General features: G+C 32.7%; 1 protein-coding gene and 1 long non-coding RNA gene across 2 annotated transcripts; both read left to right on the forward strand.

Moving 5' to 3' along the window:
- The first annotated feature begins 372 nt into the window (after positions 1 to 372).
- On the forward strand, positions 373 to 3,797 carry LOC147286752 (uncharacterized). The gene is made up of 6 exons (XR_015121772.1): positions 373 to 604; positions 812 to 888; positions 1,002 to 1,092; positions 1,877 to 1,969; positions 2,971 to 3,174; positions 3,592 to 3,797. It is a non-coding gene; the product is annotated as an uncharacterized LOC147286752 (long non-coding RNA).
- Positions 3,798 to 7,395: 3,598 nt separating this feature from the next.
- On the forward strand, positions 7,396 to 14,392 carry LOC147286753 (tyrosine-sulfated glycopeptide receptor 1-like). The gene is made up of 2 exons (XM_086240487.1): positions 7,396 to 7,439; positions 12,384 to 14,392. Exons 1-2 carry the CDS (start codon positions 7,396 to 7,398, stop codon positions 14,269 to 14,271), a joined length of 1,932 nt encoding a protein of 643 aa, XP_086096613.1. The 3' UTR covers positions 14,272 to 14,392.
- The last annotated feature ends 1,975 nt before the right edge of the window (positions 14,393 to 16,367 follow it).

Raw genomic sequence — 16,367 nt, forward strand, 5'->3', positions numbered from 1 at the left:
TCTAAATCATAAGAACTCAAGCCCCCACTCTAACGGTATAAACCGTCAAGACAAGGCAATTATGCCAACTAAGAACGTCGTCGTTGCAAGACAGCTTTTGCTGTTCACAACGCTCCCACTTTGCTTGCCTTGTATCCAGTAGTTCTTGCCTTAACCATATCACTCTACCCTTTCAGATTCTTACCAAGATATTTGTGTTTTGTGAATCAGACAGCACAGATATGGAAAATTGACTTACACATGATCATTTGATCATCACCACACACCAATCAGAAACTCAGAATTCATGTGAAAATAAAGCCCCCTTTTTTATTTTCTTTGCCTTTTAATTTTTTAAAAATTATTGTGCATTCTATATTGCTCCTTTCCTTGTTTCTTCTTGGGAATCAAAGAGAGATTTGGTGAATGGAGTCATATGGTTTTTTCTTTGTGAATGGTTTCTGTGGTTTTGTTGTGTGACCAAGCGGGTTTACTGTAAACAGGAAGTGCCTTCTAAGGAGACTGTCTGACCAAGCGGGTTACTGCTATCAAATGGAGACCGGCATCAACACGGCGTGAGCAAGAGAAGTGGGCTAGAGCAACTAAGGCTGCAACAGGAGGCAGTGTAAGTCAGATGTTTCATCAGTAACTAGAAGTCCCTTTGATAACCAGCCACTTGGTGATCTTGTCCAGAGGCTTTCAAGCTTTAGAGGCAAATAAGGGTTTTGCTCTTAGGAAAAAGGAAAATAGAACTTTCAGTTACATTAATCTAAATGTTACTTTGGAAGGATGCATCTTAGTTTTGTGCATCTCACTTAGAGCTAACCTGCAGGAAGTGATGTTTTGGGAAGGCGCTCTCGGGAGGACCCAAAAGTAGTGGCCGAGCAGTATAGGAAGCAGTATTTTAAGGTACTTCTCTGCAGTACCTGTCAACTATATCATCTTGTTTTTGTCCATATTCATCCTCCTTTCTATAATTTAAGAAATAAATAATAATTTTCCTTTTGATTTTGCTATTATAGTTAAAGAAGAGGTTGCAAGTCCTACACTGGGTATAGGTGGTGTTGGATTAGTTTCAGCTTATGTTTCATATTCCCCTGAAATTGTGGCTAGGTATGAACATTTCAGGGAACTTTTTTTTTTAAATAATTTCAACTGTAAATTACCAATATACTCCCACTAGTTCCTGTCATCCAACATCTGGGTTGTCTGGTTCATTTTGTACTTTGCCATCCTTCCCAGCGAACTGCATTGGAAATGTCTTAAGAATATCTTCTTTCTACACGCTTTCTGTTTTTATCTTTTTTATTTTTAATCCTAAAAGTTCTTATGGCAGTCCTACATGTATATTAAGAAAGTTTATAAGCTGATTGTATGAAGCTTCATATCACTATTAAATAAGCTAAAAATAAACTTTTACTTATTTTTACTAAGAGAACAGAATAAGAAGAAATTTTGTTGAATACACTATGCAATTTGAGATGGTACATTTGGCTTCAGAGTGTTACATTTATTTGCAGGCTACTTTACTGCCCATGCTCATTTTATTGCATACTGATGCAATAAAAGTTACTCCTTTTCATGATTTCACCGTTAGGATAAGCCATGACAGTTAAGCTTTTGAGCATTTGTAAGGTACAAAAAAAAATCCAAAACTTCTCTTTTTCGACCAATAGAATATTTCCTGACAGTTTTATTTGTGAGCATGTAACCAGTAGAATATGTCCTGACTATTTCATTTATGAGCAAGTAGCCAACCCTGCTAATGTTTAGTGTTCCTGTTAATTCTATTTGGACAATTGCAATCTCTCAGGATGTCTGGTGATGTTTCATATAAATTTTTATAGATTATAATTTATTCATGAAATTGATGCTCATCTATCTCCTATACATTCAGCTATGGTGCTGGGTTGCTGGGTTCCGTGGCTTACATGCGTATGCTGGGTAGTAGCGTGCATTCCATGGCAGATGGAGCAAGAGGACTTCTCAAGTATGTAATAAATGACTACTGGTGTTGTCTGATCTAAATGCATCAGCTGCATGTTTCGTACATTAATTGTTCCTTTTAATTTATGGTATATTGGTGAGCAGTTCAATTTGCAATTTGATTATCTTCTTTAAATACATGTAACAAGATGTTCAGAAAATTCACACAAATTACAACAACTTGCTAATTTCCCTGATTTCGCAATCAACTTATTGAAGCTTCACCTGAGGATGCCTGCTAGCACCACTAATGCCTTATGTTTCTAATGCCACAAGCCTGGGTTTAGGCTTTCTTTAAGCTTCCAATTTACAAATCGTGCTTGTAAGCTGCCAACCTTCATTTCAAAATTTCCACTGCCTGCTGATTGAGTGAATTGTCTTTACATATTAGTAAAATATTGCTTAAATGAATGGTGTTTCAGTTTAGAGCTGTTTGTCATTAATTTTTCCTGCTAGTCTGAAAGGAAATAGAATGTGGGGGCTCATAAGCTCAAGAAGAATAATGATATTATATAGTGGTTACACTCATCAAGATTAGTGTACTGGATTTCTTTTGCTGCTTTTTTTCCGTATAACCGTACAAGAGTTGCAGTTAACAGCTATGGAGAGGCACGAATGATTCCCATCTCCCCCCCCAAAAAAAAAAAAAAAAAAAAGAATTGTCATTTAACCGATGCTATTGGTTCCTGTTGTATTAGTCATGATCTTTAACAGGTGGAATGGGTAAATATCTGCTCTGGCATGTAACTGCACTCATCTTCTTTGAAAGATACTTCTACAGATGGTTTGTGCAAATTTCTTTAAATGCATGTCAATGCTTTCGCTCCTTTCCTTTCTTTGAAGTTCTTTACACTTTTAATACTGTGAAATTGGTATCAATAAATTTTCAAGATTACGTTGATTCACAGTGGTTGTGGATAATGCTTATGTGGTTAAGGCTGAACACAAAAATTCAGTAGCTATGACTCTTTTTCAGTGACTAACTAGTGTTGAGTATGGGTGCAGGATTGTTGTTCCACAATATGGGTTTATGCACCTGGAATTGATACCAATGTTGGTGGGATTCTTCACATACAAGATTGCTACTTTTATCCAAGCCATAGAGGAAGCACTTCCTAAAGTTGAGAAATAGACACAAGTTCAAGATAAACCTTCATGTCTTCATACATCAATAGAATATCCGGTGATTATCTGATGCAGCTTGCGGAGGTATGTTCTAAATTTCAATTGTTTCTAGTTGGTCAGCATATTTACAATCTTGTTCCTGAAATTAACAAAAATTTTATAGCCAAAATGTTGGCAACATAAATCTGTTGAATATGAATCTGTCATCGGAGTTTATGAATTACAAATTTCCTGAATTTTGTATAATATACTCAGATAATTGATAGATTTTACAAAGATGGCCAACTTTCCTCCACAGTTTATGTCCCTCAGACTTTACGGGAATGAACAAATCCAGTGGTTTCGAACCAATCAAAACCAACTGTATATGAATTACTCTGGGTGGTGTCATAGACACACCATATCTTTAAGTTATAATTTGCACCTTGACAATCTTTGAACAATTATTGTGTTTCTTTTTCCATTTTTAACTTTTTATTGGTTTATTTTCCTGAGTTGCAGATAATGGTTGCCTCTCTAGTTGACAAGCTGCTTGGAGGTGAAGAGGTATATGTGGTGTAGTGAATAACAGTGAATAACAGGAATTGTTTACTCGTTATTGCTGTTAATTTTCTTTTGTACTATAGTAATGTTGTAAAAGAAGGAAAAATAATATTCTTTTGGCTAAGATTTGCCTCATATTATTTGTAATATTTTCATATATATTTTGATATATATCTACTCATATTTATCGGTGTATATATATATACTAAATTAATAGGATATGTACTAATACATATTATTAAATTAATTATACTAGTATATATTATTACTAATATTAATATTATTGCAATTAAACTGGTACTATACTAAACTACCAATACTACTCGTGCAAATATATATTCATCAAACATTATATTTTATGCATCATATTTGATTAAATTTTAATTTATATTGGTATATAATAATTAGTATTATTATAATTAAACTAAAAATGAACCGAATATATACTGAAGTAAACTCAAAATGAACCGAAGATATACTGAATTAAATCGAAAATGAACCGAAAGTATCCGATACAAAAATTACTAAAATCGAACCGAAAACTGAAGTTCCCCAAAAATTACCAAACCGAAAAATACCGAAATCGAAAAATACCAATTTTTTGGTTTTGGTTTGGTAAGCCCCAATACCGATCCGAACCGATTGATGGATAGCTCTAATTTTTAGTGAAGCATCCAGAATTATTTAATCAATAATTTTTAATAAATCTAATTTTAGCCTAAAATTATTTTGTGTGCCTATTTTATTTAATAATTTTTAATAAAATTATTTTAGCCTAACCCATTTTTAGGATTTAGTATTTAATACTAAATCCTCCTTCTGACTTAAATGAAATGAAAAAAAAATGAAATGAAAAAAAATAAAAAATGAACAAAAACATACTTAAAGGAATCTAACAAAAGTCTCGTAATCCATCTCTAACGTACTAACTACTAAGTATCTTGTTAACAATTTTATGGATAAAGCAAGGAAGCCAATTAAGTTGTGTAAAAGTTAAGAATTATTAGTAAAAATCGTAAATTTAATCACCTAACATAGATAAATGAAGTTTTTTACCTTTCACCCTCGATGGGTATTGATGGGTACAAGTAACAATATCATCAGAAATACAATAATCTCATTCTCATCCCAATTGTGCCATATTATAAGACAGTACATGTGCGTCCACTCATGAAATTTTTTTGTATGTGCCGAAATTTAAATGAAACTTTTCCAATAAATTGTCCTAAAAGTTTTAATTTAATATCATAATGCTCACATACTAGACTTTCATTCAGTTTCCATTAACCTTAAAAATCATGCTTTCTCTCATATAGTTATATTCCAAGAATATATTCAACCATTTTATGAAACCATCATAGCTCTATTCTAGAAATAACAATGCCTACTCCATTCTAATTCAGTGCATGCATAAACATCATAAAACCAGATTTACCAATGCACTAACATAATATCCGAATACTACATCCTTAATTATCAGAAGAATTACGTACTTATTCAACTTTCTTTCTATGAAGTTCTGTATGAATTGAAATATTACGAGCATTATATTGATAGTATGAACATGAAAGAATAATGAAGGTCTCTCTGCTTCTTTATACATCCACTTGATCTTCCTCTCTCTCCCTTACTCCCATTATTAATTTTTTTATTTATTATAATTAATTTGTTGGTCATAGTTTATGAATTTCATGCACCGACTTTAATTTTATTCTAACTGTCTTGCTGGGATCTTTAAGCAAGACATTTCCTTGAACATACCCCATTTCTCAATCAATAACAAGCTAGCTAGTGGCATGCTCTTATATTAACAATTTAACATTAATATAAACATTTCTCCTTTCAAAAATAAAATTATTTAATTTAGACATTATTTACCAATCACCTCGTTGGCTAACTCTCTAATAGAGGTGAAATTTACTTATACAGATTCATGGATCTGATACCTCTATTAGAAATGTGGTATAACAAGTTGCTTAATAAATATGAATCAAACAACAATTCTCCTTCTATTTCTTGTATGCGCATCCATACCAATTAAGCAACTTAAGGTTTGAAGCCTTTTGGTCAAAATATATACCTTCAAGCTTTTCATGTGAAGCTAATTAAAGCAGGTAGACAAAGTTAGGACAACAAGTTGATTTCTTACTCTATTTGTAAATTAGTACTTAGGAGCTGCTCTGCAGGCATAAAAGTTGAGACTATTTTTTTTTTTTTGCCACTAAGTTGAGGCTATGTTTCAATGAAAAACTATGGGTTCGTTTTAGCATCTATTCCTGAATATACATTGATTCCCACTTTTATCCATGAATTAAATTTCGATATTCTATTATCCATAAATTATTTAGGAAAACTTCCATTTAGGTCCTTGAATTTAATAATTTACTGACCAAAGTCATATGACTTTTAAAATTGTAACTAAAATCCAATAATATTGTAATCATTCTATACTACATAATATTGGTACATCAATTTCAACTTTTGCACACATATTAGGTACCGAGCCTTTGGCAGTCATTTTCGAGTGTTCAGCAGTGCATTTTTCTTCTTCTTAAGCCTTGATTTGTCGGCTTTATATTAGGTTTTAATTATGAGATTTTGGACTGCAGCCTCCAAAAACCTCATTCTATATCGTAGGAAGGAATGAGGTGAACTCGTACCCTATACCCTCAAAAAATAAAAAAATATTGACATATTTCTTTAACAAGGCAATGGTCAAAGGGCTTTATTTAGAAAAATTAAGGCTTTATTTGAAAAAAAAAAATCATAAGGTTTTTTTCTAAATAAGAAATGTTAGAAGGACTAAACTCGAATTTTTCCAATTTAACAATTCTCACTTTGATCATTTTGTCACTTTTTATTACTGAAAACTCAACCTCTATAAAAATACACAAACAACCCTATAGCTTGGACACAGTGAGTGAATTACTGAATTAATCAAAGATTTGAGCAACTCTCAATCCACTTAGCAGTTTTCACACAATTACAATCAAGCAAGCAATCAACAATGGATGTCCGTACAAAATTCGAGGAGGCGACGAGGTTGAAATCTGCAGCAAAGAAGAGGGGTTTGTGGGGTCGTACTACGTGGCCACCATAGTCGCCAACATGTGGACCAACTACGTGGTCCAGTACAAGAACCTGGTGGAGAACGACTTCTCCGACGAGCCGCTCACGGAGACTGTGAAGCCCGAGGAGGTCCGGCCCTGCCCACCTGACCAGATTTGGGCATCCGGGTTCCGGTATCTGGACCGGGTCGACGCTTTTGACAATGACGGTTGGTGGGTCGGGGGAAGAGGGGGTCCAGTTACTATGTGTACTTTGAGACCACTATGGATGAGATTGCTTACAATGTGGACAGGTTGAGAGGTCATCTCAATTGGAGGCATGGGAATTGGGTGCCTTCAAAAAAGAGAATGACAGTTTGAATGATTGTTTCTTTCTAATTTAGGTTTAGTTAGTTAATTAGAAACTTTTGTTTCTAAGAAAAATTGCATCTACAAGATAGACTCTATTTAGAAGCAAGATTGCATCTACTTTATATCTTATGTTTTTCAATATTGAATTAGGGCTGATTTAAGGCACAGTCTATTCTCATAATTATGTCTTCGTTTTCTTTCCAAACTAATCTCTGTTAAATGAAAGCATGCAACCAAACCGAACACAGTTCTCTTCTGTCCTTGGCCCTCACTCCGCCTTCCCCTTCTTTAAATTGGACTTCCATTAATTGTTGCGATTGGGAAGGCATCACTTGTAATAAGGATGGTTGGGTCACACATTTGCACTTACCCTCCAAGGGACTCAAACTCAAAGCAGCTAGGAATTTGACTAGTTTCGTGTTAGCAACAACACCTTCTCAGGTTCTATCCCAACCTCTGTTTGTCTCCACTACTCTTCTCCCTTGATTAGGCTATTGCATTTTTCCATCAATAAATTCAACGGCAGTATCTCTCGTGGACTAGGGGAGTGTTCCAAACTCCAAGTTTTTCGTGCTGGTAACAATAACCTCTCCGTAGTACTTCCAGATATGTATAATACTACCAAACTTGAAGAAATTGCCTTACCTGTTAATTCTATCTACGGAGCCATTAATGATAGAGTTGTCAACCTTACCAACCTCGTAATCTTTGAACTCTACTCTAATAAATTGAGTGGCTTGCTCCCTCTCCATTTTGGGAAGCTCTCTAATCTAAAATTCTTGTTCCTTCATTTCAACAATCTAGAAGGTTCTTTGCCCCCATCTTTGATGAATTGCACAAGCCTTCTAGAAATACATCCGGGAAACAACAACTTGGAAGACAATCTTTCTGCCCTTAATTTCTCCAAACTTAGTCAACTTAAAACTACAGATTAATAACTTCACTGGTATGTTTCCTATGTAAACAGTTCGAATCTATGGTTGATTTAACACCCCTCCTCTCTAACTGTCTTCCTGTTTGATTAAATAAATTATCCTCTGATTACTCACATTGTATTTGATTTACGAGTATGAGTTTGTGCATGGCTATGTTTAATGTTCTTAAGTGGATAGAGTACTTTAATGTTTATTGGAGAAAAAGGAAATACAGAGGAAGAGAAAGGGGTGGAAAAAATGTTTATTAATAAGGGTATTTTAGGGATATTAGGGGGTGCAAAAGAAGATTATTATTTCTTAAAATTTGATGTGAATGGAAATATAGGGTGGGAATAGTAGCACTATTTCTATGGTAAAATGATATATATATATATATTTTTTCTTTTGGATTAAGGTAAAATGGTATATTGATAGGAGTAGTACTATTTCCACCCACTTGTCTTATTTTCTCACTCACATTATAATAAAAAATTTAACGACAAGTTTAGCCTTTTATAAAATGACCAGGGGAGCTCAAGCCCCCACTCACTTTCAAATTTTTTTTGTATATATTTAGTAAATGACAGCAAAGCCCCTCTGATAAATGATCAAAAGTCCCATGTAGTAGGATTATAATTTATAAAGGAGTGTTAGGTGTACATATATACATACATACACACATATGCATATATCATAAAACCTACTTAATTATAGTACTGCAATTACATTTAAAACTCAAATCTTATTGTACTTATTAAAATACGACATTTACAACATATTGTTTCTTGAAATATGGTAGGTTTTGATAATTGACTTGCACATGCATTATATCGAGAAGGGAAATTTATAGGAAACAAATATTATATGAATAAATTGAAAAAGATGTCGAGGTATGGCTTACATATATACATGGTGCATATGAAGAGGTTGAGATAGAATCAATTAATACTAAAATGGACCTTCGAATTAATGAGGCAAAATGGACCTTCGTGATATTTTTAAAAAATAATAGGCATACATCTTTATTGACTTTTTCTTTTTGGCAAAATGAATGTTAATATTAATTTGTAAAGAAATCAAATAAAAAAACAAGTGAAAAGCACTTTTTTTTTTTACCAAACAAATGAGTAAACATCATTTTCAACTACAACATGTCCATCTTAGTCATTATAAACATCTACAGCACTTTTACATGAAAATTTACCAAACACGTACTATTGCTTCGTTTCACAGCTAATTGTACTTCACAGCACTTTTGAAAACACAATTTACCAAACACTAAATTGCTTTGTTTCACAGCTACTTATACTTCACAGCTAATTATTTTTACAGCATTACCAAGCACACCCTTACTAATTTAACAAGGATAGAATACCACAAATTAAAATAGTTGGTCATTGACAGTATCATATTTTTCTAGCGAATAAATGCATATCAGTTGGCTTGAGGCTTCCTCAAAGATTGTTGCTCTCTCTCTCTCTCTCTCTCTCTCTCTCTCTCTCTCTATCCTTATAATTTTGTGACAAGTACTAGTGAAATTAATTAAGTTTTGATCATGTATGTATTACTATACGTATATATATATATATATATATATTTTTCCTTGAGAGGAAGCTATGGTTTTATTAATAGAAAATAAGGATTAAATACCAAATCTTAATAATTTTTTGGTATAGCATGAAGACCATATAATATTTCAATTGAACTACTAAATTTAAATGTAGTTTTTTAGATTAGGTCACAAACATGTTGGCTCCTTTGATTTGAGCCTTTTTCATTTGACATTTTTGTCATTTGGCCTACATATGATGGGTGTTAGTTAAAATTTATAAGGTTTTGACAAAATTGTTCTTGAGGCTTTTATATTATCTTGAAAAATTGCTAATGTAGTCTCAACTTCACATTTAGTTGTGACTGTACGACACTCACAACTTCAAATTTAGTTGTGACAGAACGACAGTCACATCTAAGTTATGAGACAGTCACAGTTAAGTTGTGACTTAATTGAATTTTTTTTTAGAGAAATTATACTACAAGTATAAATAGAGGTCAAAACAATACTTTTACTCAAAATAATACAGAGTATAGTGGTGTGAATTATCTCTTTTAATTTACCAAGACAGTCACAGTTAAGTTGTGATTGGGTTGATAATTTTTTTTTAATACAATATAGTATAAATTAATGTAATATTTGTGATGTAATATTATTTTTATTTTTTTTATTGTAGTGGCATGTAATGTAATATTTGTAAATTCTAATATCTTTGACTTTATTATTTTGTTTGACTTTTCAACTAGTACCTAATCCAAAATACTATTTAATTTTGGTACCTAAACTAAAAAGTTATTGAAATTTAGTAGTTAAAATCAATGGACATTTTTATTAATCAAGATCAGAATACAGTGCTTAATTCATGGAGCCAATTAAGAAGGCATTACATCAAACAAAAAGAATTGGTGGTGCAATCCGCCAATCCTTATAATTAAAGTGCAATTGCCATCATACCAAGTAATTGACTTGCACATTATATCGAGAAGGGAAATTTATAGGAAACAAATATTATATGCATAAATTGAAAAAGATGTCGAGGTATGACTTACATATATACATGGTGCATATGAAGTGGTTGAGATGGAATCAATTAATACTGAAATGGACCTTCACAATTAATGAGGCAAAATGGACCTTCGTGATATTTTAAAAAAATAATAGGCATACATCTTTATTGACCTTTTCTTTTTGGCAAAATGAATGTTAATATTAATTTGTAAAAAAAAAAAAAAAAAAAAAAAACAAGTGAAAAGCACTTTTTTTTTACCAAACAAATGAGTAAACAGCATTTTCGACTACAACATGTCCATCTTAGTCATTATAAACATCTACAGCACTTTTACATGAAAATTTACCGAACACGTACTATTGCTTTGCTTCACAGCTAATTGTACTTTACAGCACTTTTGAAAACACAATTTACCAAACACTAAATTGCTTTGTTTGACAGCTACTTATATTTCACAACTAATTATTTTTATAGCATTACCAAACACACCCTTACTAATTTAACAAGGATAGAATACCACAAATTAAAACAGTTGGTCATTGAAGGTATCATATTTTTCTAGCGAAAAAATGCAATATCAGTTAGCTTGAGGCTTCCTCACAGATTGTTGCTCTCTCTCTCTCTCTCTCTCTCTCTCTCTCTCTCTCTCTCTCTCTCTCTATCCTTACAATTTTGTAACAAGTACTGGTGAAATTAATTAAGTTTTGATCATGTATGTATTACTATACGTATATATATATTTTTTTTTTCCTTGAGAGGAAACTATGGTTTTATTAATAGAAAATAAGGATTAAATACCAAATCTTAATAATTTTTTGGTATAGCATGAAGACCATATAATATTTCAATTGAACTACAAAATTTAAATGTAGTTTTTTAGATTAGGTCACAAACATGTTGGCTCCTTTGATTTGAGCCTTTTTCATTTGAAATTTTTGTCATTTGGCCTACATATGATGGGTGTTAGTTAAAATTTATAAGGTTTTGACAAAATTGCCCTTGAGGCTTTTATATTATCTTAAAAAATTGCTAATGTAGTCTCAACTTCACATTTAGTTGTGACTGTACGACACTCACAACTTCAAAGTTAGTTGTGACTGAACGACAGTCACATCTAAGTTATGAGACAGTCACAGTTAAGTTGTGACTTAATTGAATTTTTTTAAAGAAAAATTATACTACAAGTATAAATAGAGGTCAAAACAATATTTTTACTCAAAATAATACATAGTATAGTGGTGTGAGTTGTCTCTTTTAATTTACCAAGACAATCACAGTTAAGTTGTGACTGGATTGATAATTTTTTTTTAATACAATATAGTATAAATTAATGTAATATTTGTGATGTAATATTTTTTTTATTTTTTTTTATTGTAGTGGCATGTAATGTAATATTTGTAAATTCTAATACCTTTGACTTTATTATTTTGTTTGACTTTTCAACTAGTACCTAATCTAAAATACTATTTAATTTTGGTACCTAAACTAAAAAGTTATTGAAATTTAGTAGTTAAAATCAATGGACCTTTTTATTAATCAAGATCAGAATACACTACTTAATTCATGGAGCCAATTAAGAAGGCATTACATCAAACCAAAAGAATTGGTTGTGCAATCCGCCAATCCTTATAATTAATGTGCAATTGACATCATACCAAGTAATTGACTTGCACATTATATCGAGAAGGGAAATTTATAGGAAAGAAATATTATATGCATAAATTGAAAAAGATGTCAAGGTATGGCTTACATATATACATGGTGCATATGAAGTGGTTGAGATGGAATCCATTAATACTGAAATGGACCTTTACAATTAATGAGGCAAAATGGACCTTCTTGTCCTTGAATCGTCTTGAGATCCTTGATTTGAGCTCTAACCTTCTTTCTGGAGAGCTACCGTTTTCTTTACCATCTCACATTCGGACAGTGAATTTGTCCAGCAATCAATTCCAAGGTGCAATTTCGCCTTCATTCTTCCGACAAGCTAGGAATTTGACTAGTTTCAGTGTTAGCAACAATACCTTCTCAGGTTCTATCCCAACCTCTCTTTGTCTCCACTCTTCTCCCTTGATTAGGCTATTGGATTTTTCCATCAATAGATTCAATGGCAGTATCTCTCCTGGACTAGGGGAGTGTTCCAAACTCCAAGTTTTTCGTGCTGGTCACAATAACTTCTCAGGAGTACTTCCAGAAGATATGTATAATGCTACCAAACTTGAAGAAATTGCATTACCTTTTAATTCGCTCTATGGAGCCATTAATGATAGAGTTGTCAGCCTCACCAACCTCGTAATCTTTGACCTCTATTTTAATAAATTGAGTGGCGTCCTCCCACTCCATTTTGGGAAGCTCTCTAACTTGAAATTCTTGCTCCTTGATTCCAACAATCTAGAAGGTTCTTTGCCCCCTTCTTTGATGAATTGCACAAGCCTTCTAGAAATACATATGGGATTCAATAACTTCGAAGGCAATCTCTCCACCCTTAATTTCTCCAAACTTGGTCAACTTACTAAACTTGACCTAGTGAAAAATAACTTCACTGGTATGTTTCCAGCAAGTCTTTACTCATGCAAGTACCTGACAACAATTCGACTGAGTGGAAACAATCTAGAGGGACAAATACAACCTGAGATTCTTTCATTGAAATCTCTGTCCTTCCTCTCCCTTGCTTTCAACAGACTGACTAATGTCACAGGAGCATTCAAGATATTAGTGGGTTGCAAAAGTCTCGTATTCCTATCATGTAGTACAAATTTTGTAGGGGAGAAAATGCTGACAGCTAATGATATTGGCATGGATGATCATGATGGTTTCAAAAATCTTAGAGTATTGAATTTGGATAACTGTCGGCTCACTGGTGAAATACCTGTATGGTTGTATAAGCTCAAGAAGCTTGAGATCTTGGACCTGAGTAATAATAGAATCACAGGGTCACTTCCTAGTTGGTTGGGGAACCTTCCAAAGCTCTTTTCGATAGACTTGTCATCTAACTTAATTTCAGGTGAATTTCCAAAGGAACTTTGCAGACTACCCATGTTGGTATCCAAACAAATTGCAGCTCAAGTAGATAATATTTATTTTGAACTGCCTATTTTCGCCTCGAATCGTTATGGAACACTTGGACAGTTCAATTATTTGTCTTACTACCCACCATTCATATTCCTATCGAACAATAGCATCAGTGGCAGCATACCTACCGAGATCGGCCAATTGCAGCTTCTCCATTACTTGAATCTTGCCTCCAACCACTTATTCGGCATCATTCCAGACCAAATATCAAACCTTAAAAACTTGGAGAAATTGGATCTCTCCATGAATCACTTGTCCGGGATAATTCCAGCATCAGTGGCAAGTCTTACTTTCTTGTCAAATTTCGATGTCTCGTACAATAATCTTGAAGGACCAATACCAACAAGCACTCAGCTCCAAGGCTTGAATGCCTCTGCATTTGACGGGAATCCCAAACTCTGTGGGGACCCACTTCCAAATGAGTGTGGATCAACTAGTGGCGTTGATGCAGATACAAAGAATAGCCAAGATGTAAAGAGTGCACATCAGATTGCATGGTTTTATATTTCTGTTGCACTTGGATTCATTAGCAGATTTTGGGGAGTGGTTGGTCCTTTGATGCTTAAGAGGACGTGGAGATATGCATATTTCCAATTCCTAGACAAGGTACAGGATAGGCTCTATGTGATCATAGCGGTGCGTATGACCTGGTTGAAGAGAAGGCTTGATTAGAACTTAGAAGGTACATCGCACCTACCTACTTTATGGTTTATATTTTCAGTTTGTTTTTTCTTGTCGGCTAATGTAATGCACTGTTTTTCTCATAATACTACCTTTATTCTTTTTCTAGAATATTTAGTCTCTTGACATGGATTCGATCTGTACATGTTAATTGGCATTATTATTGTATAATGAGTCTCAATAGTTTTATAGTTTTCCACTCTTTCTATGTTTTATGGAGATAGGGAGCCTTTTTCTTAATTTTTAAATTTTGTTTTAAAAGTATCACTTTATAACTATACCCTCAGACTGATTTTGTGTGCTTGCATGTTTTATTTAATAAAATTATTTTAGCCTGACCCATTTTTATTTTTTAGTGAAGCATCCAGAATTATTTAATCAATAATTTTTAATAAATCTAATTTTAGCCTAAAATTATTTTGTGTTCCTGTTTTATTTAATAATTTTTAATAAAATTATTTTAGCCTAACCCATTTTTAGGATTTAGTATTTAATACTAAATCCTCCTTCTAACTTAAATGAAATGAAAAAGAAACGAAATAAAAAAAAATAAAAAATGAACAAAAACATACTTAAATGAATCTAACAAAAGTCTCGTAATCCATCTCTAACATACTAACTACTAAGTATCTTGTTAACAATTTTATGGATAAAGCAAGGAAGTCAATTAAGTTGTGTAAAAGTTAAGAATCTTTAGTAAAAATTGTAAATTTAATCACCCAACACAGAGAAATGATGTTTTTTGCCTCCAAATGACAAAGGATATACCATTCGCCCTTGATGGGTATTGATGGGTACAAGTAACAATATCATCACTTAACAATATCATCAGAAATACAATAATCTCATTCTCATCCCAATTGTGCCATATTATAATACAGTACATGTGCGTCCACTCACGAAATTTTTTTGTATGTGCCGAAATTTAAATGAACTCACTTTTCCAATAAATTGTCCTAAAAGTTTTAATTGAATATCATAATGCTCACATACTAGATTTTCATTCAGTTTCCATTAAACTTAAAAATCATGCTTTCTCTCATATAGTTATATTCCAAGAATATATTCAACCATTTTATGAAAGCATCATAGCTCTATTCTAGAAATAACAATATATGCCTACTCCATTCTAATTCAGTGCATGTATAAACATCATAAAACCAGATTTAGCAATGCACTAACATGATATCCGAATACTACATCCTTAATTATCAGAAGAATTACGTACTTATTCAACTTTCTTTCAATGAAGCTCTGTATGAATTGAAATATTACGAGCAATATATTGATAGTATGAATATGAAAGAATGATGAAGGTCTTTCTGCTTCTTTATACATCCACGTGATCTTCCTCTCTCTCCCTTACTCCCATTATTAATTTTTTTATTTATTATAATTAATTTGTTGGTCATAGTTTATGAATTTCATGCACCGACTTTAATTTTATTCTAACTGTCTTGCTGGGACCTTTAAGCAAGACATTACCTTGAACATACCCCATTTATCAATCAATAACAAGCTAGCTAGTGGCATCCTCTTATATTAACAATTTAACATTAATATAAACATTTCTCCTTTCAGAAATAAAATTATTTAATTTAGACATTATTTACCAATCACCTCATTGGCTAACTCTCTAATAGAGGTGAAATTTACTTATACAGATTCATGGATCTAATACCCCTATTAGAAATGTGGTATAACAAGTTGGTTAATAAATGTGAATCAAACAACAATTCTCCTTCTATTTCTTGTATGCGCATCCATGCCAATTAAGCAAGTTAAGGTTTGAAGCCTTTTGGTCAAAATATATACCTTCAAGCTTTTCATGTGAAGCTAATTGAGTTAGGACAGAGTTAGGACAGCAAGTTGATTTCTTACTCTATTTGTAAATTAGTACTTAGGAGCTGCTCTGCAGGCATAAAAGTTGAGACTATTTTTCTTTTGTTTTTTTTTTTTCCACTAAGTTGAGGCTATGTTTCAATGAAAAACTATGGGTTCGTTTTAGCATCTATTACTGAATATCAGGCTCCTTCTGTTGAGGTATACCTCAACTTATTTATGTTGAGGTATACCTTGTTGGGGCG

Source organism: Dryas octopetala, chromosome 4, assembly GCF_963921425.1.
Source record: "Dryas octopetala chromosome 4, drDryOcto1.1, whole genome shotgun sequence".
In the NCBI taxonomy this organism is placed as follows: Eukaryota; Viridiplantae; Streptophyta; class Magnoliopsida; order Rosales; family Rosaceae; genus Dryas; species Dryas octopetala.